The 26419-nt window shown below is 40.6% G+C and overlaps 1 protein-coding gene and 1 long non-coding RNA gene across 2 annotated transcripts; both read left to right on the forward strand.

Annotated features, from left to right (window-relative positions):
- The first annotated feature begins 2927 nt into the window (after positions 1-2927).
- On the forward strand, positions 2928-4464 carry LOC143121008 (uncharacterized). The gene is made up of 3 exons (XR_012986346.1): positions 2928-3183; positions 3966-4160; positions 4242-4464. It is a non-coding gene; the product is annotated as an uncharacterized LOC143121008 (long non-coding RNA).
- A 215-nt stretch (positions 4465-4679) lies between these two features.
- On the forward strand, positions 4680-9113 carry LOC143121439 (uncharacterized). Its single transcript, XM_076281797.1, has 4 exons — positions 4680-5755; positions 5860-6143; positions 6645-7554; positions 7688-9113. Exons 1-4 carry the CDS (start codon positions 5112-5114, stop codon positions 7959-7961), a joined length of 2112 nt encoding a protein of 703 aa, XP_076137912.1. The 5' UTR covers positions 4680-5111; the 3' UTR covers positions 7962-9113.
- Positions 9114-26419: the final 17306 nt, after the last annotated feature.

Consider the following 26419-nt stretch of genomic DNA (forward strand, 5'->3'; position numbering starts at 1 on the left):
GTTGCTGCCTGCTCAGGTCCACAACTCGTTTGAATATCATGCCATCATGATAACTGAACCATACAAATTATACTTGGTGGTTATTTATCGCCCTCCAGGACAACTTGGGAACTTTGTGAACGAGTTGGACATTCTACTGTCTGCTATTCCAATGGATGCATGCCCATTATTAATCCTTGGCGATTTTAATATTCATTTGGATAACTCGTCTGCAATTGACTTCCTGTCCTTACTCTCCTCATTTAATATCACACGTGTCCACAGTCCTCCTACTCACAAGGCTGGTAAAGATCGATCTTGATTTAATTCTGGTACGTAACTGTAATACAGACAAAGTTTTGGTTAATCCATTACATGTATCGGATCATCACTTTATCAGATTCTCTGTGCGTCTCCTGGATAACCCAGCAGCTCCTCCTCCGATAATTTCGTTCCGGCGTAATCTCAGAAGCCTCTCAAGTGACCATTTTGCAACATTAGTAACATCTGCTTTACCTACTCCTAGCTCATTCTTGACACTTGAGGTTAATGACGCTACAAAGACTCTCTGCTCTACACTGGCATCTTGTCTGAATGCAGCATGTCCTCTTTCCTCAAGACCTACTCGTTCTAAACCTCGCCATCCATGGCTGACGAACAGTATAGTCTCAGTACGAAAGGAACTTAGAGCTGCTGAAAGGAAATGGCGTAAATCCAAAGATGGAAATGATCTTAGTAACTACCAGTCTTTGCTGTCATCCTTTTCATCCACTGTTACACTTGCAAAAAAGGCATTCTATCAAAGCAAGATTGAGAGCGCCACTGACAGTAGACAACTTTTTTCTACTTTCAAATCTCTCCTCAATCCTCCACCACCACCATCAACTACTTCACTGTCAGCAAATGACTTTGCAACATTTTTCACTGAAAAAGTTGCTAAAATAAGTGCTCAGTTTGATGCTCCTATAAGGAGGGCTTTGCCTTGTGTTAGTACGACCCCATCATTTGACTCTTTCTCTCCTCTTGATGAGGAAGCAGTCTCTCAATTGCTTCAGCGATGTCATCCAACAACATGCCCATTAGATCCTGTGCCGTCCACTCTTCTACAGTCTATCTCACCCGCTGTTCTACCAGCAGTCACACATGTATTTAATGCTTCTCTCAGTTCTGGAATAGTTCCTTATTCTTTTAAACAGGCTAGGGTTACACCTCTGCTAAAGAAAAGTACACTTAATCCAACTGAGGTGAAGAACTACAGACCTGTCTCCCTTCTTCCTTTCTTGTCAAAGGTTTTGGAGAAAGTGGTCTTCAAGCAAGTTTGTGACTTTCTTCATCAGAATAATCTACTAGACCCTATGCAGTCTGGTTTCAAGAGTGGTCATTCTACTGAAACTGCTCTTCTGTCTGTGACTGAAGCATTGAGAGTAGCTAAGTCCTCTGCTCAGTCATCAGTATTAATTCTACTAGATTTATCTGCAGCCTTTGATACTGTTAACCATGACATTCTCCTATCTATACTATCTGAACTGGGAATTTCTGGAAAAGCTCTTGACTGGTTTGAATCTTACCTTAAAGCGCGTTCTTTCAACGTGTCTTGGCAGGGACAGGTATCTAAGTCTCATGCCCTCACCACAGGTGTGCCTCAGGGATCAGTATTAGGACCCTTGCTTTTCTCTATTTACACCACTTCCTTAGGTGATACCATTCGCTCCCATGGATTTGACTATCACTGTTATGCAGACGACACTCAACTTTACCTGTCTTTCCCACCTGATGACTCTAGTGTTTCCCACCGGATTTCTGCATGCCTTAAGGATATTTCAGCCTGGATGAAAGATCGGCACCTTCAGCTTAATCTCTCAAAAACAGAGTTTTTGGTGTTTCCAGCTAAAACAGCTATTCCCCAACAGATTAACATCCAGCTTGACTCAACTTCACTGACCCCAACTAGATCGGCACGAAACTTGGGCGTTGTAATTGATGACCGACTTAGCTTCTCTGAGCATATAGCTTCTATTGCAAAATCATGCCGGTTTATGCTTTACAACATTAGGAAGATCAGACCTTATCTGACACAAGATTCCACACAACTTCTTGTTCAGACCATGGTCATCTCTAAGCTGGACTATTGTAATTCACTATTAGCTGGCTTACCCGCTTGTGTAACAAGATCATTACAGCTGATTCAAAATGCTGGAGCACGCCTGGTCTTCAATCAGCCAAAGAGGACACATGTAACTCCTCTCCTAGTTACTCTCCATTGGCTCCCTATAGTAGCCAGAATTAAATGTAAATCTCTCACTTTGGCCTATAGGACACTAACTAGATCTGCTCCTAGTTATTTTAATTCAATAATCAAGCCTTACATGCCCAACCGCCCACTGCGGTCTTCTGGTGAGCGTATGTTGTGTCGACCAGTCATAAAAACTGGGTCTAATTCCAGACTCTTTTCTTCAGTGGTTCCATGTTGGTGGAATGAACTGCCCAGTGCTCTCCGTTCCTGTGGTAGTTTTGGGTCGTTTAAGAGGGGTCTAAAGACATTCCTATTCAACATATACTTAGTTGTTTAAGCGCTTATGTGTTATGGTTTATATAATGTTGTTTTTATTTTAATTGGGCTGTTAATTAATTTGACATTATTGTTTATTATTGATATTCTCCTTAATGTAGTCTTAGCATGTTATTGTTTTTATATTATTGATTGAATTGACATTATTGTTTTATTATTGCCTTTCCCCTTTTTTACATTGCTTTTTTTATTAGGCTATTGATTGAATTGATATTATTGTGTACTACAACTATTCTCCTTACTATATTTGACCTAGATTTTAATCTGTTCCCTGTTCATTTTTAAATATTATTATGTTGTTTTGTATTTATATGTCGCTTTGGACAAAGGCGTCTGCTAAATCCATAACCATAACCATAACCATAACCATAACCATATGCCGCGGACTTCCGTTCGGATGCTTCCGGACTCTTCAGCCCGTAGCAGAACTTCCGGTTTACGTTGACGTTAACTTTAGCCAGAGCCCGCTTTCTCTGCTTTAGCTATGGCGTTTTTCACAAGATCATTGCAGGACCTGCCGAGGATAACGGTAAACGATGTTCACCGAATCATCCAGGCCACATCAAAGACACCAACGGCAAACAGAGATAAAGGATTTAAACTGTATGTGGCCAGCTATATACACAACTACGAAGGTAAGTTAACAAGCCACTGTTTTGAGTTTATCAAACGACGATAGAAGCTATACTAGCTCATTGACTTTTTACTAGCCAAAGTTAGCACAGTGAAGAAGTAGTGTTAACAACGTAAGCAGAGTGATAGGTTAACGTCGTGAATCATTTGTGTTTCTGAAAATGCGATACCCTAACCTCCATGTTAATCACAGTTTCAAACAAGGAGTCAGGAGGAGGACAGGTCACGGTTAGGTCGGAGTGCTTCCGATCTATGAGGAAAAGCCAGAAGCCTCACTGTCTGAGTGTAAGGGAAAGTCAGCCTGCAGGTTCAGTTCAGGTTCAAAAGAAACAGGTTCCTGTTTGTCAAAATCATGTTTCTGTGAGTTATATCATTGCTGTGAATTAGATACAGATAAAACACAATCATTGCACTATATTAATCATATGGTACCTGAGATATCATGTGATATGAATACAGGTTGTACCAGAAAGAATGTAAAATGAATGACTCCCACAGAAGCAAGATTTTGTTAGGAGTTAGCAACTATCGTTACTTATTCTGCACTGCTATTTTAAAATGAGTAAAATGAGATTAATCCTTATCAATCCTATTACATTTGACATGGTCAACTCCAGGCTAAATTGTATCAATCCCTGTATCACTTTACATATTTTAAAGTTCACTAACAAATTTTCACTAACAAAAGTTTCACTAACAAAATGTAGTGTGTGAAAGGCTGTCTGTTTTTAATTGCAGTTTTAGCTGGTACATTTTTTCTAACAAATATTTGGGTTTGTAACAGATTGTGCTAAGGGATTCTAAGCCGGTGGTGTTGGAGAGATGCCAGTGTACCTGTGTGGCCGGTACAGCTTTGTGCTGTCATGTGGCAGCTCTACTGTATCAGACGGCACACTACTCCCAGCTGAGGCTTACATCAGTTCCCCCAGTGTTCAGCTGCACAGAAACTGAACAAAAGTGGCACAAACCAAGGACCCTGGTAGCAAGCCTTTCAAAGACTTTCATTTTAAGTATTGATATCTCTTGAATGTTTCTCAAACATGTTTGTATTTTGATGCAGGGTATTAAACCTGGTCCAGTTAATGACATGGTCATCATATCAGCCAGACCAAGAGAGAGGAGGCTTGCAGAAGGAATAAGGTATGTGTTGTTGTCTACTACTACTATTACTTCTTAACTCATTGAGTGCCAAAAACGTAATATTAAGTTATTGTATGTGTTCATAGCTATAACAGAGAATATGCTGTGGCTGTACAAAAATCATCAACAATGGTTTAGATTGCTGGCACTCTAGGACAAAGCTCCCGAAAACAGCTTGGCATTCAATGAGTTAATTATAACACATTTGTGACCCGCTCTAGCGAAATGAGTCGGAAGTCGCAACGTTCTATTTTGAGATATGGCCGCTTACAGTAATTAACATTGAAAATATCGATTTTTTTTTTTTTACCTTATATGAAAGAAAAGGTCTTCAAAATTAATCTCCCAAAGTTTCATCACCACAGTAATTGCGAAAATGCACTTAAATTGCTGTTTAAGTTGACTTGCAACTCTTAATCTCACAAAGAATATCTCGAATAACGCTGTTTTACCAGCCGGCTCAACAGAGGATTTCGCACGAGGATTTGGGTATTCCCTGAAACGTCATGATCTCAGTTATCCAAATATGGTGTGAAAACGTCAGTCCCTTCTTATTAAACCTATCAAAATGTTCACAGAGTCTCCTCAGTTGCCAATAGGAAGCCCTGTTTACAGCCTTGTGCGACGCGATTGGTCCACCTACCATCCTGTCAGATTAGCAGTGCTACTGTAGTCTAATGCTAGCAACATTTTCTCCAAAATATCTCCTTAAAAAGTTTGCGTTTCACTTAATACTTTGTATTCAACCTCGTCATTTTTATAGTGTAGTGTAGTGTATACCGTGTGTTTAATGTTTAGGGTCATGTCGTCATTTAAAGAAAGTGAAATAGCTAAAGCATTAAACTCCGTTGACGCCTCCAATTTGCGCTCTGCTGCTGGCCAGGAAGACTGGATAAAGCTGGTGAATGACTACTTTGGATGTAGTGATGTGCCATCTGATGACACTGACAGCGATGAAGACAGTGACTTTGACTCACGACCGACTTTGGAGCTTGCTACCCATACTGGCGACGACAACGACGACGACGACAACATTGAGGACTTCTCGAGCGAGCAGCCTGTCACTGACATAGGCGAGGTGGAGAGGGTTATGTCCACCTGTGAAGCAGTGTGTGTGGGTACGGTGAATGAAAACCGAGAAGATGAGATCACAAAAATTCGTGCGTTTTCTTGCAAAGGTTGTAAACTAAACAATGGGCAAGAGTGTTTTAAATCTTTCGAGGAGGACTTCGTTTTCGACCTTCGATTATCCATGGCGTCTCTTTCTGAATACGAGAAAGACCTTATTCTTCTGGGGAAGATCAGCTGTCACTTCCAGAATGATAAATTCACGTGTTCGACGAAGAAAATCCAGCGAGAGCGTCAACATCAAAGGTCGGAATATTACTTGGATGGAAAAAGAATTTGCCGTGAAACATTCAAGTTCCTACATTGGTAAGTAGGCCTAGCTTTACAACCATTACACTTATGCGACTGATCAGAAGTATGTTCTTGATTTTACTGACAGTAGCTTACGTGATGTTCCCGTTAAATTTCAGCATCAGCCAGAATAAACTGACAGCTCTGCTGAAACACTACAAGGAACACGGCTTGACCCCACGAGTTAAAAAGTCTGGAGGTCGCCAGAGAAGAGATCAGAGACTGCTCACACATGACGACATCTGCCGTGTTGTTTCGTTCATCGTGAACTTCGCAGAGCTTCACGCATTGGTTCTCCCTGGTCGCATTCCCGGGTATAAACGTTTCGATGTGAAGTTGCTGCCATCTCATCACACCAAGGCGACAGTTTTCCGTGCTTATGAAAGCGCAATTAAGGCAAGAGGTAGGTGTTATCCAATGTCGTAGTGGTACAATAAGAGGGGGGTAAATGTAGTAGGCTATGCAGAATCAGATGTTTAAAAAGACATGCAGAATATGTTTGATGATGGAAGCTTATTGCTGTGATATTAATCCTGTAAGGCCTGTATACTTGTAAACTTACTCTTAATTATAGTCTGATGGTTTCCAGGACTTAGTGGGTTCAATCTTAAATCAGGATAATGCAGTGGGATTTGGCAATGTTAATAGTTGCATTTGGTACATAAACTCTATTAAGATGTGGATAAACTGTGTTTACTTGCGTTTAGCTACCACTACATCCTTGCTTATTACTGAGCATTTGTGTGCTGAAATTATGTAAATAAGCCTACACTGCAAATAAGCCTATGCTGAAAAAACATAAGTAGATCTACCTTTGATTACAACAGCATTAAAAAACTGAGATGTTGAAAACAGTGCATTGATACAGAAATTAAGCAAGCCTTTCTCTATTTTGTTTTATCAGAACATCGTGTGGTGAGTCTTGTGACCTTTCGACGCCTGTGGAAGACCCTTGTGCCCTACATTGTGCGTACAAAGCCAATGACTGACTTGTGTTGGCAATGCCAAAAGAACAACTCCATCATTTACAAGTCCGCTAACCTGACTGAGGCAGAGAAATCCAGTCGCTGCAGAAAACAGGAGGATCACCTTGTGAAAGTCACCCTAGAACGTTCACTCTATCAAGAGATGGTCCAGAAAGCTAGGGATACCGTGAAAAACAATGCCATTCATGAACTCTGCCCATGTGATCCATGCTCCCAAGACATCACGATGCATTATTCCTTCGATTATGCACAGCAGGTGCATTATCCCTCTGACCCTCTTCAGCCTGGTCCCATGTATTTTTTGACACCCCGCAAGTGTGGCTTGTTTGGCATCAACTGTGAGGCCATTCCCAGACAAGTGAATTACCTTATTGATGAATGTGTATGCATCACAAAAGGAGCGAATGCTGTGGTGTCATTCCTTGACCACTTTTTCAAGCATTATGGCATGGGTGAAAAGGATGTGGAGCTGCATTGTGACAACTGTACAGGACAAAACAAGAACAACACTGTGCTGCAATACCTGCTGTGGAGAGTGCTTCATGGTTTGCATGAAACAATCACATTAAATTTTCTCATAGCAGGACATACAAAGTTTGCACCAGATTGGGCATTCGGGCTGGTAAAACAAACGTATCGCAGGAAGATGGTTTCCTGTCTGAATGACATTGTAGATGCTGTTAGAAGTAGCACACAGACTGGAGTCAACATCGCACAACTTGTCGGGGGAGAAGATGGGAAAGTCGTTGTGAATCAGCGTGACTGGCAGTCATTCCTCAAGCCATTCTTCCGACCTCTCCCTGGTATAACCAAACACCAGCATTACAGGTATGTAGATTACATCAATAACGTGCTGATATATGTAGGTAATTGTTAAAGTGTGTGCGTGTGTGTGTGTGTGTGTGTGTTTGTAAGAATGGATGATTTACTCATTTTTTTTCTCAAACTTCTGTATTTTCAGAATGAGCAAAGACTATCCTGGCTGGGTGTTCTACAAGGAATTTGCCAATTCTGAGGAACGTGGAATATGCCTGCTCAAAGAGGATGCACCACCAATGCAGAGACCCCTTGCTGTCAAGCCTCCTGGTTTGGATTTGAAACGTCAGGACTATCTTTACCAACACATTCGTGAGTTTTGCACTGACAATACAAAGGACATTACATGCCCAAAACCAGCTGGGGAGGTGAGCTGTTTCACTGAGAAAGAACCTAAGAAACGTAGAGTTGAAATATGATTTCAACTATGTGTCTCTGTGTTTATGCCACACACACTCTCTCACTAACTCACTGACTCTCTCTCAGTCTCCCTCTCTCTCTCTCTCTCTCTCTCTATGTAGATACATGTATATAGTCAATGTCTCTCTGCCACACACACACACAGACACACACACACACTGAACACTCACTCACTGACGTTTTGCCACTCTCTCAAAGGCTTTAAAGCGAAAAAATGTAGTATGTCTGTACTGACTCTCTCTCAGTCTCTCTCTCTCTCTCTCTCTCTCTATGTAGATACATGTATATATAGTCAACGTCTCTCTGCCACACACACTCACTCACTCACTGACGTTTTGCCACTCTCTCAAAGGCTTTAAAGCGAAAATGTAGTATGTCTGTTTTGACTCTCTCTCAGTCTCCCTCTCTCTCTCTCTCTCTCTCTCTCTATGTAGATACATGTATATATAGTCAACGTCTCTCTGCCACACACACTCACTCACTCACTGACGTTTTGCCACTCTCTCAAAGGCTTTAAAGCGAAAATGTAGTATGTCTGTTTTGACTCTCTCTCAGTCTCCCTCTCTCTCTCTCTCTCTCTATGTAGATACATGTATATATAGTCAATGTCTCTCTGCCACACACACACACACACACACCGACATTTTGCCACTGTCTCAAAGGCTTTAAAGCAAAAATTTAGTATGTCTGTACTGACTCTCTCTCAGTCACTCTTTCTCTCAGTCTCCCTTTCTTACACACACACACACACACACACACACACACACACACACACACACACACACTGACATTGTGGCACTGTCTCAAAGGCTTGAAAGTGAAAATATTGTATGTTTGTAAAATCTTTGGAGGTATTCATCAATGTTCCTGTTACACATCCAGACTACTGTGTATTTTAGTGTATTTTAGCTACACTACTGTAGCTAAAATGTATGTATGTTTGTATGTGATATTTGATCTACTTGTGTTTTTATAGTCCTTTTTAATATATATCTGTTCTGTCTTTTGTGGTTTTGGACATGAGTCTGTCAAATCAGCTGAATTGAATTGTATTGAATTTAAATGAATTGAATCTCTGTAAAAATCGCCTTAAATTATTATTGAATTATTTGATAAATATTGAATAATGTGTAATAAATATTTTGAAATTATTGATGTTTCAGTCTGATTTAATAGCTTTTTCTAAGTATCTAAATGCCTTTAGTAAAATCATGTTGTAAAAAGACTGGATGCAGCTCTGGATGCCAAGGATTACTGAAGAGGTCATCAAAAAACGGACGGAAAACTTTAAATGCGATTATCTCGGGTTTTCAGTTGGAAAAAGGTGCTGCCACGCCATAATTCAAATGAATGTAACTTCATAACCATTTAAGATAGGACTTTGACCAATACATCATTTTAAAGCTTATGTTCTCATCTTTCCAAAGATACCAATATCTCAATTTTGAGTTCTTGGTCACTGTGACTCATTTTGCTGGATCAGGTCACATTTGTTTGTCTTTTTTTCCACAGAAGCAACTTGTATAAAGGAGTCAGCTGCCCTCTGCCAGACATCTCCACATTAAAAGTTCAGGAGGCATACCATGGACTTAGTGCAGATGAAGCTCCCATGATCACAGCAATGGCACTCTCCAGCAATGTTCCTCTGGTTGAGTCGATGTTCGGTCCGGTGCAGGAGGGAAGTGTGCTGTCCTATCAGCTACCAATAAGGACAGTCCCCATTACCCTTCCCCTCCACAGCTGCCACTGTCATATTACAGACTCGGACCCTCTACCTGTTCATTTGTACTTTCTGAACACCAGCACCATCATTTGGTATCCCTCGCGACATCTTTTGAGACAGCACACCAAGTTGAAAAGAGCACACAAGAGCAGAGTTCCTGCGTTGAGTGGCACCAACTGAGGAGGTGCCGCATCACATCTACCAAATTTAGAGAAGTTTGCCACACCAGGGGGGAAAGTTCTGCTGAGAACCTTGCAAAAAGGCTTCTGGGATCGTGTCATCAGACTGCTGACATGCGGCGGGGTCTTGCCTTGGAGCCTGTAGCAGTAGAGGAGTACTGCAAGGTAAGGGAGGTCAACCACTACCCATGTGGGTTCCTGATCCACCCTGAGGCACCATGGATGGGGTCAACACCTGATGGAATAGTGTATGATCCTGTGGGGCAGCCAGTGTTTGGGCATTTAATTTCTAATAGGCCAAACGTAGCTAGCTATGTGGACTGCCCTTACATTATGATAAGGGATGGGACACAAACACTGAGACAATCCCATCCTTATTACTGGCAGGTGCAGGGACAAATGTTGGTTTCAGGGTGTGACTGGTGTGACTTTGTCGTTTACACAGCAGATGACATGTTTATCCAGAGAATTCCCCGTGACATGGAAGTCATACAAACCATTAAAGAAAAAGTTGACTATTTCTTTTTTTATTTCTACCTCAATGCCTTTTTGGCAAACTAACGAATTGATGGCAGTGTAAATGTTTTTGAAGCTACTGTGTAGGAAATAAATTTCAACCTCATCAGTGAAATGTTGCTGCATTGTGTTTTTATTTGTGATGTAATGTTTAGGGTCAATGAGTAATAAATTACTTGGATCTAAGCATTTCGGTGTTTTGTATGGCTTAAGTTTTAAAAGGTAAGAGACAGTAATTAAAAATGAGACCAAACAAAAGCAGATTGACCAAAGAAGTATTTTAACAAAGTAGCAAAAGGTGTATACAAACAAATATAACAATATTTAAACAAATATACACTCAACTCTATAAACAACTCTATAAACTGATAAGATTAAGGAATTGAAAGGGGTTTAAAAAAGGATTCTTGAACAAAATTAAGCTTTTTAAATGTACATGTTAGAAAGACCTCAGACCTCAGGCTTCTTTGCCCAAGCTTTTACCAGTGGCCCATTTTCATAGTTGGTAAGCAAACAAGCCACTGTGTAGAGTTGGTTAATGCTCCCAAAAACCCGTAGGGGAATCACTGAATCAAAGAACTTGTGCTCCTTGACCCGGCGAATGGAGCGTTCAACATGCACCCTTAAACGGGCTATGGCCTGTGTCTCCGTAACCTCAGAGGCAGACATCTGAGACCTGCCAGAGAGGAAGGGTGGCCTGTAGACCTTGCAAGGCACAATGTCATTGATGAGGAAGCCCCTGTCTACCATGACAGCCATCTCAGGTTTGAGCAGACTGAGGACACCAGACTCACGGGTAATCTGTTTGTCGCTGATAGACCCAGCAAACAGCGCGGAGACGAATGTCACTGGCCCATGTGGCGCGATCCCAATGAGCCCCTTCAGAGTGCAGTGGGACTTGTAGGAGGAAAATACCTCACTCTGGAGGAGAGGGGAAGATGGGCATTGACACCTCAGCTCAGTGCAGTCAAGGATGACTGTGGTGTCAGGGTAGTCCTTAAAGTCTGCAGGCAGATTTCTCCGTATCTCGTCTTCGGGTATCCAGATCCTCACTGAGCCGAGTACTGTGAACAGGAAGTTGCTCCAGGTTGTTATAATTCTGCTGACCGTGGACTGATGGATACTGTACCGGTCAGCAAGGTCCCGTTGCTTGGACCCAAGGGCAAGGTAATTTAAAAATAAGAAAAACTCGTCAATGGGCTGCAGGGAATGGGTAGCGTTTGACTCTGTGAAAGCTCCTCTCTGTGCTTGTCGAACACTGACCATGGATGGTAGAGAGTTTGCAATCAAGCCCCAGAAACGCATCAGTAGATCATATGATGCAAACCTAAAGAAATGGAATACAGATACAGATAATAAATAACTGTGCATAATTAACTACACAAAATGTACACAAATAACTTGAATTAAATGTACCTGGGTGGCGGTGTTACTATTACACCACAAGAGGTTTTTCTGACAGAACACACATACTGCAATCCCCTACATACAGTGTGCTCCTGACTCGTTGCTTATAATCGTCATAACATTAACATAACATTAGTGGTGTAGTCTACGTGATAGTAAGTATACCCACTTAAAAAGCATCACCACCTCAGTATACCCACTTAAAATAGGCAAGGATATGTATCTAGAGTAGACCTACCTTGTAAAGAACCTGATATCCTTGTCCGAGGCCGCAAAACGGTGGATGCCGAACCGCTGCCTCAGTGTAAGGCCCTCGATCTGTTGGCGTAACAGGCGAATTTCCTCCCGGAGAGACGTATTTTCCTCCAACACCAAATCAACGACTGCAGCTTCAGGTTTCGACGCGTAGTCGTGTTGCATGAGGACGTCGAATGCTACGTGATCCTGTGTACCCTCCCGGTCATCCTCTGGCGGCGGTCTTTCCCTTCTCTCCCAAACTCCTGGTCTTATAGGTGGAAGGGAGAAGTTGTTCCACTCAAATAACACAGGAACAGAGCCCCTTTTCAACAGCCGTCGACCTGTTTCTGCTGCTGGTTCACGGATGTCTTCAGTTTTGAAGTGCCGGCTACACACCCGGGTGTGAGGCGTTACACTAAATTTGTCCCTGCGGATAGCGACAATCCACTTACGCCTCAGCTCCTCATCGGCAGGAAAAGTAAAAAAACTAAGTACAGTATTGTACTTTGCAGATGCCTGGCACTGTGGTACACAGCAGTGTTCGGCAGTTGAACCAGACACTTTCTGGTATTTAAAAGTTGACTTTTTCATGTCTTGTCAACTAACGTTAGCGTAGCAGCTACCTACCAAAACAAGTAGACGCCTATGCTACCGGAAGCAATCGCGGTGGCTGACATTTCAGCGGAAGGACGTCACAATAGCCTTTGGCATAAAGCGAGTTGTTGTTTGGTGGGTCAGGTGACGAGCCGTCGAATCACAGCACAGCACCCAGAATGCATTGCAACACACCGTCTAGAAGGGACTCAGCGTTAGGTCGGCTTTAAATAGCATACAGAACCTATAGTAATATAATGTTGTCTGTAAGCTCCACAGATCGTGGCAAGACAATTGAATTGATTGTGGACTTCTTGCTGGGCAACAATGAGTAACTTGATTAGTAATGCTGCGTGGATATGCATGATATCTGTATGAAAGTGTGTTTCTCAATGTAATAATCTATACAACTGTACACATGACTAAGTTCAAATGGAGCTAGCTGGGTATAGGACTGGGCTGAATGGATTGGTGAAATACTTTATTTATTTATTTTTTTAATGACCTATATGAACATGGTTTGGCTTTAAAAAAAAAGAGGAGACAGCGCGAACTGGGCTTCATTCAAGGATTCCAACGGTACCTCATTCATGAAAATCGGACATACGGGTCAAAAGTTACATGCACACACCTTCATATACAATAATCCAGCTTGACTCAACTTCACTGACCCCAACTAGATCGGCACGAAACTTGGGCGTTGTAATTGATGACCGACTTAACTTCTCTGAGCATATAGCTTCTATTGCAAAATCATGCCGGTTTATGCTTTACAACATTAGGAAGATCAGACCTTATCTGACACAAGATTCCACACAACTTCTTGTTCAGACCATGGTCATCTCTAAGCTGGACTATTGTAATTCACTATTAGCTGGCTTACCCGCTTGTGTAACAAGATCATTACAGCTGATTCAAAATGCTGGAGCACGCCTGGTCTTCAATCAGCCAAAGAGGACACATGTAACTCCTATCCTAGTTACTCTCCATTGGCTCCCTATAGTAGCCAGAATTAAATTTAAATCTCTCACTTTGGCCTATAGGACACTAACTAGATCTGCTCCTAGTTATTTTAATTCAATAATCAAGCCTTACATGCCCAACCGCCCACTGCGGTCTTCTGGTGAGCGTATGTTGTGTCGACCAGTCATAAAAACTGGGTCTAATTCCAGACTCTTTTCTTCAGTGGTTCCATGTTGGTGGAATGAACTGCCCAGTGCTCTCCGTTCCTGTGGTAGTTTTGGGTCGTTTAAGAGGGGTCTAAAGACATTCCTATTCAACATATACTTAGTTGTTTAAGCGCTTATGTGTTATGGTTTATATAATGTTGTTTTTATTTTAATTGGGCTGTTAATTAATTTGACATTATTGTTTATTATTGATATTCTCCTTAATGTAGTCTTAGCATGTTATTGTTTTTATATTATTGATTGAATTGACATTATTGTTTTATTATTGCCTTTCCCCTTTTTTACATTGCTTTTTTTATTAGGCTATTGATTGAATTGATATTATTGTGTACTACAACTATTCTCCTTACTATATTTGACCTAGATTTTAATCTGTTCCCTGTTCATTTTTAAATATTATTATGTTGTTTTGTATTTATATGTCGCTTTGGACAAAGGCGTCTGCTAAATCCATAACCATAACCATAACCATATACACAGACAGCCCAGCCCAGCCCATTATAGCTCTGCCAGGTGGCTTAGAACTCTTCCAGGTGCAAGCTTAAGCAATTAGAGCTGTGATGTCACAATCGAAATTTGAATTCTGAACATTCCGCCATTCATTTCAATGGGCCCAAAAAACGCAGAAAAACGGGAATACCGCGAAAACGACAAGGGCCAGCGACACGAAATCAACAAGCAAGTTACACCGGTTCGGGCCTGAATTTTTGGAGTTCGAACCGCGTCGATAGCTCAAACGGTCTAGGAGCAGTAGTTCGGCCAAAAAGTGGGTGAACAGGAATAATAAATAACTAGAATTGCGGTTCCGAGGAACTGCAAGAGTGGGTTTGATCAGTGGCACGGAACTCGGCCTCATCCAAGGATTCCAACGGTACCTCATTTATGAAAATCGGGCACACGGATCAAAAGTTGTCTGCATTAACGCAACATCCAATAAGCTAAAACGCATAAATAACATGGTTGCTATGCCGGTTGCTATGGTGGTCGCTAGGTTGACATTACAGGGGTGGTTTCTAGGTTGTTGCTAGGGTAATTAGTTAGTTGCTAGTAAGCCATCTTAAGCTGACTGCATAAAGTGATTATTTTAAGAGATACATTTTCAAACCAGAACTGTGTATAGGTCATGGTTAAAAACGTATCAGAATCTCAGAAATAATCACGCAAAGCAGCCAGTTTAAGATTTTTTAAGAAGTCAGATTTTTTAAAGGCAATCAAATTTCTGCTGACTCTCTTCTGGCTGCGGTTAAAGGCCAGCGCCTGCTGAGAGGCCTGAAGGGTCAGTTCTGAGGTTGTTGGCTGCTGGAACCGAAAAAAGGACTGCATTTTCTTAAAAGACAATGTGACTGAAGTGCGGGCAAAGTTTGCACAGAAATGTACGATTTTTCCCACCCTCATCGACCTTGTCATAAAACTTGTTTAAATGATCACACGACGCCTCCTTGCTGCTTTGTTGTCTACATCAGCATTTCTCAAACTTCTTTGACCTGAGGCCCAGTCAAGGCATACTTTGGGGTCATAGGGCCCACCTACATGACCCCACCCCCTCCTCCCAACCCCTATCAAATTGTAATGATATCACAATTATTATTTTTATACTATATTGCTATACATGCACTTTAAAACAGTCAATGTTTAAAGTGCTAAGATTGTTCACAAAAGTTTGTGAAAGCATGCACATCAGAGTACTGCTTTACTCAGGGGCGGAGCTACGTGGTGGCCAGGGGGGGCCACGGCCACCACTGGTCAAAGCTTGGCCACCCTGCTGGCCCCCCCAGCTCCGTTCAGTGAAAAGTAAAAAAAAAAGATTGCTGCCGTTTTCAACGGTAGCCTACTTTGAAAGGAAGTGTAGCCTACGGTTCTAATCAAATCGTGAGTAGGCCTAGTGCAGCAGCAGCAGGGGACAATTCAAGTCATCTGTTAAAAACACTTGACAGTAGACTACTACTTACTTAACCTCAGTGACAACAGGTGAGTTGATGATGACTTGGAACATTAATGTTAAAATGTGACACTAATCATAGCAAAGTGAGCTGCGTTGGGCTGTTCTTGTTAGGTAGGCTCTGACATTGACGTGTGAGGCTGATCAAAAATAAGCGGATGCCCGCGGTAACTCTGTTACAAAAATATTTTGATAATATTCGGGTGAAATGCAAGCATATTAGGCACATATCTCCGGATGGCTCCAATAAAAGTAGGCTAATAGTGTCTAGCCTAGGCTACTTTATAAAAACATAATTTGCTGACTGCGTGTGGTTCTTGCCATAGCTGGTCAGGCAGAGGCAGGCTGCTGCGTTGCCTGAGTTCTTTGTTACATTGCTCCGGTAATTGCAACGAGATGAAACCTTAACTGCGTGACAGAGCAGAAGTGGGGCTTTCCAACGAGACTAAACACTTGTCTGTGCGATCAAGTATGAAAATACAAAAAATCATGAAATTAAATCAAATTGCATCATATTTAGTTTACCTACGCACCCACACTCTCGTTTGAATTAGGCTACTCGCGAACCCGTGATCGCATAGATATGGCATATCAGAAGAAAGAGGAGGCACAGGGCTATCCATTGGTACCAAGTATATCAATCCTTCTGGGCTATAAAAACAGACAACGTGACTGCAAAATAACATCATGTACAAAAACCAACGCTTCACAGCCATTACTCTCGTTTGAATTAGGCCCTACTCACGAACCCGTGATCGGATAGATAGCCTATGCCACGCATGTCAGATGAAAGAGGAGACACAGAGCTATCATTTGATAACAAGTACATCCTTCTGGGTTATAAAACAGACGAAGGGACATCAAAATAATAACTTCATATAGCTCGACTTACTTACCCCACGTTTTTGTGTGTTGTTGTGGTGGCAAAGCATGTTCATAATCCAACGCTATAATGTGTTTCTCTATGGCATAGCATGTCCATAATCCGGTTTTGAGATCCTAGCAAATTCCTACATGGCATCCAATTCAAGACTCACATTGCATCCCAATTTATTCGACAAAGAAACACCTTTTTCCCTTCACTTTGTTCATGGCTCATTGTTCTTGTTTGTGTATGGCACTTACAATGACCAGGATAAATGCTTCTAACTAAAGGTAGTGAAAAAGCCCTTAAAACAGTCTAGGGTTCTAAGGGTTAATGTCTTGATTCAGAGCCATGTTACTTACAGCCAAGTACTTGGAGTGGATAACAGAAAGAAATATAGTTTTGCCATCAGTATAAGATTAAATATCTGCATACCATATTTGTAGTATTTATTATTGTTCTTTGAGTTAACATCATTTGAATATGACTGATTAAGTAAGGTGCATTATCATAATGTACTTTTTATAGCATTGGCCTATTTATGGAAAATGTGTTGGAGTGGACAACAAACTGTTCAGGTTGTCTGTGAATGGACCTGTGTATCAGTTGGCTTTACACAATTCATTGCCATTATTAAAACAGGGTATCCTAATCTTCAAAACTTTTTGAGTAGTTTTCATATTGTAGTTTTGATTCCCAAGTGCCACCCCAATAAAAAGTCTGGACCCAGCTGGCCCCCCCTATAAAATAATCCTGGCTACGCCCCTGGCTTTACTAATGTAAAATATAATTAGGCCTACACTAGTTTCTTTGTTTTTGCATTGTTGCATGATGCTTGCATGAGAAATACTTCTCAAAACAACAGCAATTATATGGGTGCCGTTGTTTTGGGATGTTTCCCTCATGCAAGCATCATACACTGATAGAGTATATATATGCTATTTAATTACATTTCATTTGAATGCCTGAATGTAAGAATTCAGGAAACACAATACCAGCTTTTAAAATTTCTGTTGTTTACTAGTTTATGTAAATCACATAACACATGAACTGTTCAAACTACTGATAGCCCATTACTGTACACAATAACATCAGGCGTCTTGTTTACACATTTAAACCATATTTGCACTTCGAATTTCGCTTCCAAACTGTAATAACTACATCTACGAAGTCTAAAGAAGATAACCATGTAGTCTGTTCATAGATAAGATCAATTTTGACAGAACTACAGACTTCGTGAAAGCAGCCTATAGCCCTACATAAAAGGCTCCATTCACTTAATTGCAAAATCGCGGTTGGTCTGTTTACACACTAAAACCATATTTACACTTCGAAATTCGCTTCCAAATTGTAGTAACTACATCTACGAAGTCTAAGGAAGATAATCATGTAGTCTGTTCATAGATAAGATACATTTTGACAGAACTACAGACTTCGTGAAAGTAGCCTAGAAGCCCTACATAAAAGGCTCCATTAACTTCATTGCAAAATCGCGGTTGGTCTGTTTACACACTAAAACCATATTTACACTTCGAAATTCGCTTCCAAATTGTAGTAACTACATCTACGAAGTCTAAGGAAGATAACCTTGTAGTCTGTTCAACGATAAGATACATTTTGACAGAACTACAGACCTCGTAAAAGTAGTACCTAAAATTAGTGTGATAAATGGCCATCACGTAGCCTAAAGCATATAGCACTAGCATATGACAACAGCAAATAGCTAACGTTTACGTTAGCCTAACTTACTTATCGTTGACGTTGACCCGACACGTTTCTAAGTTAGACCATAGACTGATAAGGACGTCCATCAAAATTCCGTGTGTATCCTGTGTATCTTTCGTGCTGCTATCCTGTTGCCTTTTCCCTGTTGTTCCGGCAACAAGGTTTTTACGCGATATTTGCCACATCCCAGAGAGTTGTTGTTTGGTGGGTCAGGTGACGAGCCGTCGAATCACAGCACAGCACCCAGAATGCATTGCAACACACCGTCTAGAAGGGACTCAGCGTTAGGTCGGCTTTAAATAGCATACAGAACCTATAGTAATATAATGTTGTCTGTAAGCTCCACAGATCGTGGCAAGACAATTGAATTGATTGAGGACTTCTTGCTGGGCAACAATGAGTAACTTGATTAGTAATGCTGCGTGGATATGCATTATATCTGTATGAAAGTGTGTTTCTCAATGTAATAATCTATACACATGACTAAGTTCAAATGGAGCTAGCTGGGTATAGGACTGGGCTGAATGGATTGGTGAAATACTTTATTTATTTATTTTTTTAATGACCTATATGAACATGGTTTGGCTTTAAAAAAAAGAGGAGACAGCGCGAACTGGGCTTCATTCAAGGATTCCAACGGTACCTCATTCATGAAAATCGGACATACGGGTCAAAAGTTACATGCACACACCTTCATATACAATAATCCAGCTTGACTCAACTTCACTGACCCCAACTAGATCGGCACGAAACTTGGGCGTTGTAATTGATGACCGACTTAACTTCTCTGAGCATATAGCTTCTATTGCAAAATCATGCCGGTTTATGCTTTACAACATTAGGAAGATCAGACCTTATCTGACACAAGATTCCACACAACTTCTTGTTCAGACCATGGTCATCTCTAAGCTGGACTATTGTAATTCACTATTAGCTGGCTTACCCGCTTGTGTAACAAGATCATTACAGCTGATTCAAAATGCTGGAGCACGCCTGGTCTTCAATCAGCCAAAGAGGACACATGTAACTCCTATCCTAGTTACTCTCCATTGGCTCCCTATAGTAGCCAGAATTAAATTTAAATCTCTCACTTTGGCCTATAGGACACTAACTAGATCTGCTCCTAGTTATTTTAATTCAATAATCAAGCCTTACATGCCCAACCGCCCACTGCGGTCTTCTGGTGAGCGTATGTTGTGTCGACCAGTCATAAAAACTGGGTCTAATTCCAGACTCTTTTCTTCAGTGGTTCCATGTTGGTGGAATGAACTGCCCAGTGCTCTCCGTTCCTGTGGTAGTTTTGGGTCGTTTAAGAGGGGTCTAAAGACATTCCTATTCAACATATACTTAGTTGTTTAAGCGCTTATGTGTTATGGTTTATATAATGTTGTTTTTATTTTAATTGGGCTGTTAATTAATTTGACATTATTGTTTATTATTGATATTCTCCTTAATGTAGTCTTAGCATGTTATTGTTTTTATATTATTGATTGAATTGACATTATTGTTTTATTATTGCCTTTCCCCTTTTTTACATTGCTTTTTTTATTAGGCTATTGATTGAATTGATATTATTGTGTACTACAACTATTCTCCTTACTATATTTGACCTAGATTTTAATCTGTTCCCTGTTCATTTTTAAATATTATTATGTTGTTTTGTATTTATATGTCGCTTTGGACAAAGGCGTCTGCTAAATCCATAACCATAACCATAACCATAACCATATACACAGACAGCCCAGCCCAGCCCATTATAGCTCTGCCAGGTGGCTTAGAACTCTTCCAGGTGCAAGCTTAAGCAATTAGAGCTGTGATGTCACAATCAAAATTTGAATTCTGAACATTCCGCCATTCATTTCAATGGGCCCAAAAAACGCAGAAAAACGGGAATACCGCGAAAACGACAAGGGCCAGCGACACGAAATCAACAAGCAAGTTACACCGGTTCGGGCCTGAATTTTTGGAGTTCGAACCGCGTCGATAGCTCAAACGGTCTAGGAGCAGTAGTTCGGCCAAAAAGTGGGTGAACGGGAATAATAAACTAGAATTGCGGTTCCGAGGAACTGCAAGAGTGGGTTTGATCAGTGGCACGGAACTCGGCCTCATCCAAGGATTCCAACGGTACCTCATTTATGAAAATCGGGCACACGGATCAAAAGTTGTCTGCATTAACGCAACATCCAATAAGCTAAAACGCATAAATAACATGGTTGCTATGCCGGTTGCTATGGTGGTCGCTAGGTTGACATTACAGGGGTGGTTTCTAGGTTGTTGCTAGGGTAATTAGTTAGTTGCTAGTAAGCCATCTTAAGCTGACTGCATAAAGTGATTATTTTAAGAGATACATTTTCAAACCAGAACTGTGTATACACTCTAAAAAATGCTGGGTTATTTTTTCAACCCAAACGCTGGGTTGAGGCTGTTGGGTCGTTTTGTTTGGTTGTTTTTACTCCTATTGGGTCATTTCTGTAACCCAGCTTGCTGGGTTGATAGTTTATCACTGCTGGGTTGATAGTTTAGGGCTGTGCTCCCCCCTGTCCCCCACCTGACGTGGAGTACACTACCCAGCACCAGGGTGACTTCAACACAGCTGCATAGTTATTTGAAGGTTGAGAGAAAAAAATCGGCAGGCAGGCATATTCTTTCAACCGTCCAGTCCAGCAGCTGTCAACATGCAATGGAAATCAGGTGATTTCGGAAGGTATGTATCTGCTTTTATTTATTTTTATCCAGACGGATTTTAAAAGTCCACCCAGAGACATACCCTTCGTGATATCAAGGAATATTCTGCCTGCCATTTCGTTCAGCTTCAAGCAGGTTAGCAGGTGTCATTCATTCCAGCTAATATTAGCTACTGTTAATGTTAAATCTACACAAAGACAGACTCATAAAACATATTTCTGTATTCACTGGGTAGGAACTGCTGAACAGAAACAAAACAAACTTTTACAACGAACTACAATTAGCATACCAGCAGCTGGTAGGTAACGTTAGCAGACTTGGAAACTTTATGCTAATTAAATATGCTTCGTGGCTAACGTTTGTCAACTAGCTAACACAATCGAAGTAGTCTCTTCACAACACACGTAACTTACGATAATAATCATGCCAAACAACATCTTATTAAATCATTCAGGGTAGCCTCATATTATAGCCATGTAACTTACTGGGTGGTTCTTGGTGGTAACATTAACTTGGATTCACTAAGAATGTGTTAACATAGCTAGCTAACGTTAGCACTGCTGACTGTCAGCCTAATGTTAGGCTAACATTAATGGTAATGTTACCTTCTAGTGTTATCAAGCTCATCTGACATAAACGCACGTTTTGTATTACCGGTATTATGTTTAAAACAACTCCATAATATAAGGTGGTCATGGTTTCCGAGTGTGTTGCACTAATAATTTGTCTCCTGGTGGATTTTTATGTCTGTCAACATCATTCACTGGTAATGGTTCATGCACGTCTTGATATAAAGTTTTGTAGGCTAACCGTGATTAAAATGCACTCTTTTTTTCTTTGATTGACAGGACTGACCCCCAAAACGGACTTTGGAATCTGCCTGCCTTCATGGAAGTATCACATGCATTTATACTAGGCTATCTATTCAAAAATAAAGAAAACTATCAAATAAATAATTATGTTTAACTGTTTTATTTCATTGCATGGCTTTTGATGGACATTTAATATAGACTGTCTATATCAGGCCTAAAGCTGTTAACAGAAGGTGTGACTTTCAAGTAAGTAAATACAAACTTTGAGTTATTACAAGTTTGTACAAGCAGAGTATTTTAAAAATCAACCAGTAGTTTTGGGGGGATTTGGTTACATAACCCAAACGTTACGTAACTTTAACTAAACAGTTGTGTCAACATAACCCAACATATTGGTTAAATGTCAACCCAGTTGTTGGGTTAAATTTAGTAACCCAATTTGCTTGGTTAAGATAACCCAATGCTGTGTTGGACCACATTTTACTCAGCGGCTGGGTTGAAAACAACCCAGTTTGGGTTGTTTTCAACCCAGCATTTTTTAGAGTGTAGGTCATGGTTAAAAACGTATCAGAATCTCAGAAATAATCACGCAAAGCAGCCAGTTTAAGATTTTTTAAGAAGTCAGATTTTTTAAAGGCAATCAAATTTCTGCTGACTCTCTTCTGGCTGCGGTTAAAGGCCAGCGCCTGCTGAGAGGCCTGAAGGGTCAGTTCTGAGGTTGTTGGCTGCTGGAACCGAAAAAAGGACTGCATTTTCTTAAAAGACAATGTGACTGAAGTGCGGGCAAAGTTTGCACAGAAATGTACGATTTTTCCCACCCTCATCGACCTTGTCATAAAACTTGTTTAAATGATCACACGACGCCTCCTTGCTGCTTTGTTGTCTACATCAGCATTTCTCAAACTTCTTTGACCTGAGGCCCAGTCAAGGCATACTTTGGGGTCATAGGGCCCACCTACATGACCCCACCCCCTCCTCCCAACCCCTATCAAATTGTAATGATATCACAATTATTATTTTTATACTATATTGCCTACATGCACTTCAAAACAGTCAATGTTTAAAGTGCTAAGATTGTTTACAAAAGTTTGTGAAAGCATGCACATCAGAGTACTGCTTTACTAATGTAAAATATAATTAGGCCTACACTAGTTTCATTGTTTTTGCATTGTTGCATGATTGATATGCTATTTAATTACATTTCATTTGAATGCCTGAATGTAAGAATTCAGGAAACACAATACCAGCTTTTAACATTTCTGTTGTTAGTTTATGTAAATCACATAACACATGAACTGTTTACATACTACTGATAGCCCATTACTGTACACAATAATACTGTGCCCATTCATTAACATATATTAAACATCAGGCGTCTTGTTTACACATTTAAACCATATTTGCACTTCGAATGTCGCTTCCAAACTGTAATAACTACATCTACAAAGTCTAAAGAAGATAACCATGTAGTCTGTTCATAGATAAGATCAATTTTGACAGAACTACAGACTTCGTGAAAGTAGCCTAGTAGTCCTACATAAAAGGCTCCATATTCACTTCATTGCAAAATCGCGGTTGGTCTGTTTACACACTAAAACCATATTTACACTTCGAAATTCGCTTCCAAATTGTAGTAACTACATCTACGAAGTCTAAGGAAGATAACCTTGTAGTCTGTTCAACGATACGATACATTTTGACAGAACTACAGACTTCGTGAAAGTAGCCTAGAAGCCCTACATAAAAGGCTCCATTAACTTCATTGCAAAATCGCGGTTGGTCTGTTTACACACTAAAACCATATTTACACTTCGAAATTCGCTTCCAAATTGTAGTAACTACATCTACGAAGTCTAAGGAAGATAACCTTGTAGTCTGTTCAACGATAAGATACATTTTGACAGAACTACAGACCTCGTAAAAGTAGTACCTAAAATTAGTGTGATAAATGGCCATCACGTAGCCTAAAGCATATAGCACTAGCATATGACAACAGCAAATAGCTAACGTTTACGTTAGCCTAACTTACTTATCGTTGACGTTGACCCGACACGTTTCTAAGTTAGACCATAGACTGATAAGGACGTCCATCAAAATTCCGTGTGTATCCTGTGTATCTTTCGTGCTGCTATCCTGTTGCCTTTTCCCTGTTGTTCCGGCAACAAGGTTTTTACGCGATATTTGCCACATCCCAGAGAGTTGTTGTTTGGTGGGTCAGGTGACGAGCCGTCGAATCACAGCACAGCACCCAGAATGCATTGCAACACACCGTCTAGAAGGGACTCAGCGTTAGGTCGGCTTTAAATAGCATACAGAACCTATAGTAATATAATGTTGTCTGTAAGCTCCACAGATCGTGGCAAGACAATTGAATTGATTGAGGACTTCTTGCTGGGCAACAATGAGTAACTTGATTAGTAATGCTGCGTGGATATGCATTATATCTGTATGAAAGTGTGTTTCTCAATGTAATAATCTATACACATGACTAAGTTCAAATGGAGCTAGCTGGGTATAGGTCTGGGCTGAATGGATTGGTGAAATACTTTATTTATTTATTTTTTTAATGACCTATATGAACATGGTTTGGCTTTCAAAAAAAGAGGAGTCTCCTCTTTTTTTACATGACCTTTACACTTAGTGCTGGCAAGGCATTGAACTGGGCTGAATGGATTTGGAAAATATATATATATATTTTTTTTAATGACCTGTATCAACATGGTTTGGCTTTAAAAAAAAGATGAGACAGCGCTTTGCGCTGTCTCATCTTTTTTTACATTACCTTTACACTTAGTGCTGGCAAGGCATTGAACTGGGCTTCATTCAAGGATTCCAACGGTACCTCATTCATGAAAATCGGACATACTGGTCAAAAGTTACATGCACACACCTTCATATACACAGACAGCCCAGCCCAGCCCATTAGACATTGCCAGATGGCTTAGAACTCTGCCAGGTGCAAGTAATCAACTCTAGCAGCAGAGCTCTACCAGGTGCAAGTAATGAGGTGCTGTGATGTCATAAAGCCCCAGCATTCCGCCATTGATTTCAATGGGGCCCAAAAACGCCGAAAAACGGGAATACCGCGAAAACGACAAGGGCCAGCGACACGAAAGCAACAAGCAAGTTACACCGGTTCGGGCCTGAATTTTTGGAGTTCGAACTGCGTCGATAGCTCAAACGGTCTAGGAGCAGTAGTTCGGCCAAAAAGTGGGTGAATAGGAAGATATAATAATAATAATAATAATAATAAGAAAACTTAAGAAGAACAATAGTGGGCTTGCTGGATCAAACCCACTAATAAAGAAATAAAGAAAACTTAAGAAGAACAATAGTGGGCTTGCTGGATCAAACCCACTAATAAATAAATAAAGTAAACTTAAGAAGAACAATAGTGGGTTTGATCCAGCAAGACCACAGCATGGCTGAAGCAAGCCCACAGCATGGCTTTCAGTGTTCATATTATAGCGACTTGAAATAAGATTGTTTTATAATGAAAACTAAAAAGCACTTACCATGAAATTTCTCGACCTTGATTTCGCCAGCTTCTCAATATTTTTTCGTTGCCAAATTAATGTCTTTGCAGTCCACAGCAGCAATAAGTTGTTATTTATTGCCATCTAGTGGTGAAATGAAAATCCAAGTAGCCTATTTTACATGGGATTTCCAACAAGTACAGTAGCGTTAACATAATCGTGCACCACTGCAGAAGACGACGTTGTGTTTTTGATGTGATGTGTGTGGACTAAATTCACAGTAAAAGTGCAAGGATACAAAGACAGAACCGACTGATGTCTTATTTGTTTTAACTTTACATGGTCTGTTTTACAAGATCACCTTTTTGGTAAGTAGTATACGTAAAACTATTTAAAACTATTTTCTTTGCAGCAGGCTAAGCTAGAACTAGTGCTAGTGGAGAAACATGGATAATTAGCAACAACAGAAGTTCAAAGCCTTTCAATGTAACGTTACATGATCACAACTTTATTTCATACTGCTTGCACAATCAAGATATCGTTTGAAAGCTGTATTCCCATTGTGTTGGTAGGGCTGTTGATTTCAAAACTAAAATGATATATAGCAGAGATATGAAAGAAGTTATGGATGATGGCATTTGATCGCGGCTGCTAGCTGCTTGATAGGGAAATGCAAAGAGCTTCAAAAGCACATACTTTGAACACATCCTACAAGTTTCCAGCAGCTTCATGACCGGGTTGTCCACCCAGGTTGTGAGCCTCAGACATCATATATTTCATTTTTGTATGACAACTTTTTACAGCAGCCCAGGTCTGATTTCCTAAAAAACGGGTGTTTTGCCCCCTGGGTATTAAGAGGCAGTTCTTAATTGGCTTTCCTCCCATCTTACTGGAAGGTCACTTTCTGTCTCTATTGGCAATTTTACATCTGATATAGTTGACATTTTATATGGGGTATCTCAGGGGTCAATTCTTGGTCTTCTGCTTTTCAATCTGTACATGCTCCCACTTGGGCCTTGGAAATCCAGAGTTCTCACAAGAGCACAATGGAAATGTCTCTGTGAGACACTGGCAATGAGCAATGACGCACGTTACTTTTCCCCCTTGAA

The sequence above is a fragment of the Alosa pseudoharengus genome, unplaced genomic scaffold (assembly GCF_046254945.1).
Source record: "Alosa pseudoharengus isolate Yale_2024_CS ecotype anadromous, Long Island Sound unplaced genomic scaffold, YU_APseudo_1.1 YU_APseudo_1.1_scf_13, whole genome shotgun sequence".
Lineage (NCBI taxonomy): Eukaryota > Metazoa > Chordata > Actinopteri > Clupeiformes > Clupeidae > Alosa > Alosa pseudoharengus.

What these genes read in the sequence shown, in the direction of transcription:
- LOC143121439 (XM_076281797.1), top strand. Translation starts at nt 5,112, where the DNA reads ATGTTTAGGGTCATGTCGTCATTTAAAGAAAGTGAAATAGCTAAAGCA. An exon ending in ACATTCAAGTTCCTACATTG is followed by an intron (nt 5,756 to 5,859) that starts GTAAGTAGGCCT and finishes GTTAAATTTCAG; the next exon opens with CATCAGCCAGAATAAACTGA. An exon ending in ACCAAACACCAGCATTACAG is followed by an intron (nt 7,555 to 7,687) that starts GTATGTAGATTA and finishes CTGTATTTTCAG; the next exon opens with AATGAGCAAAGACTATCCTG.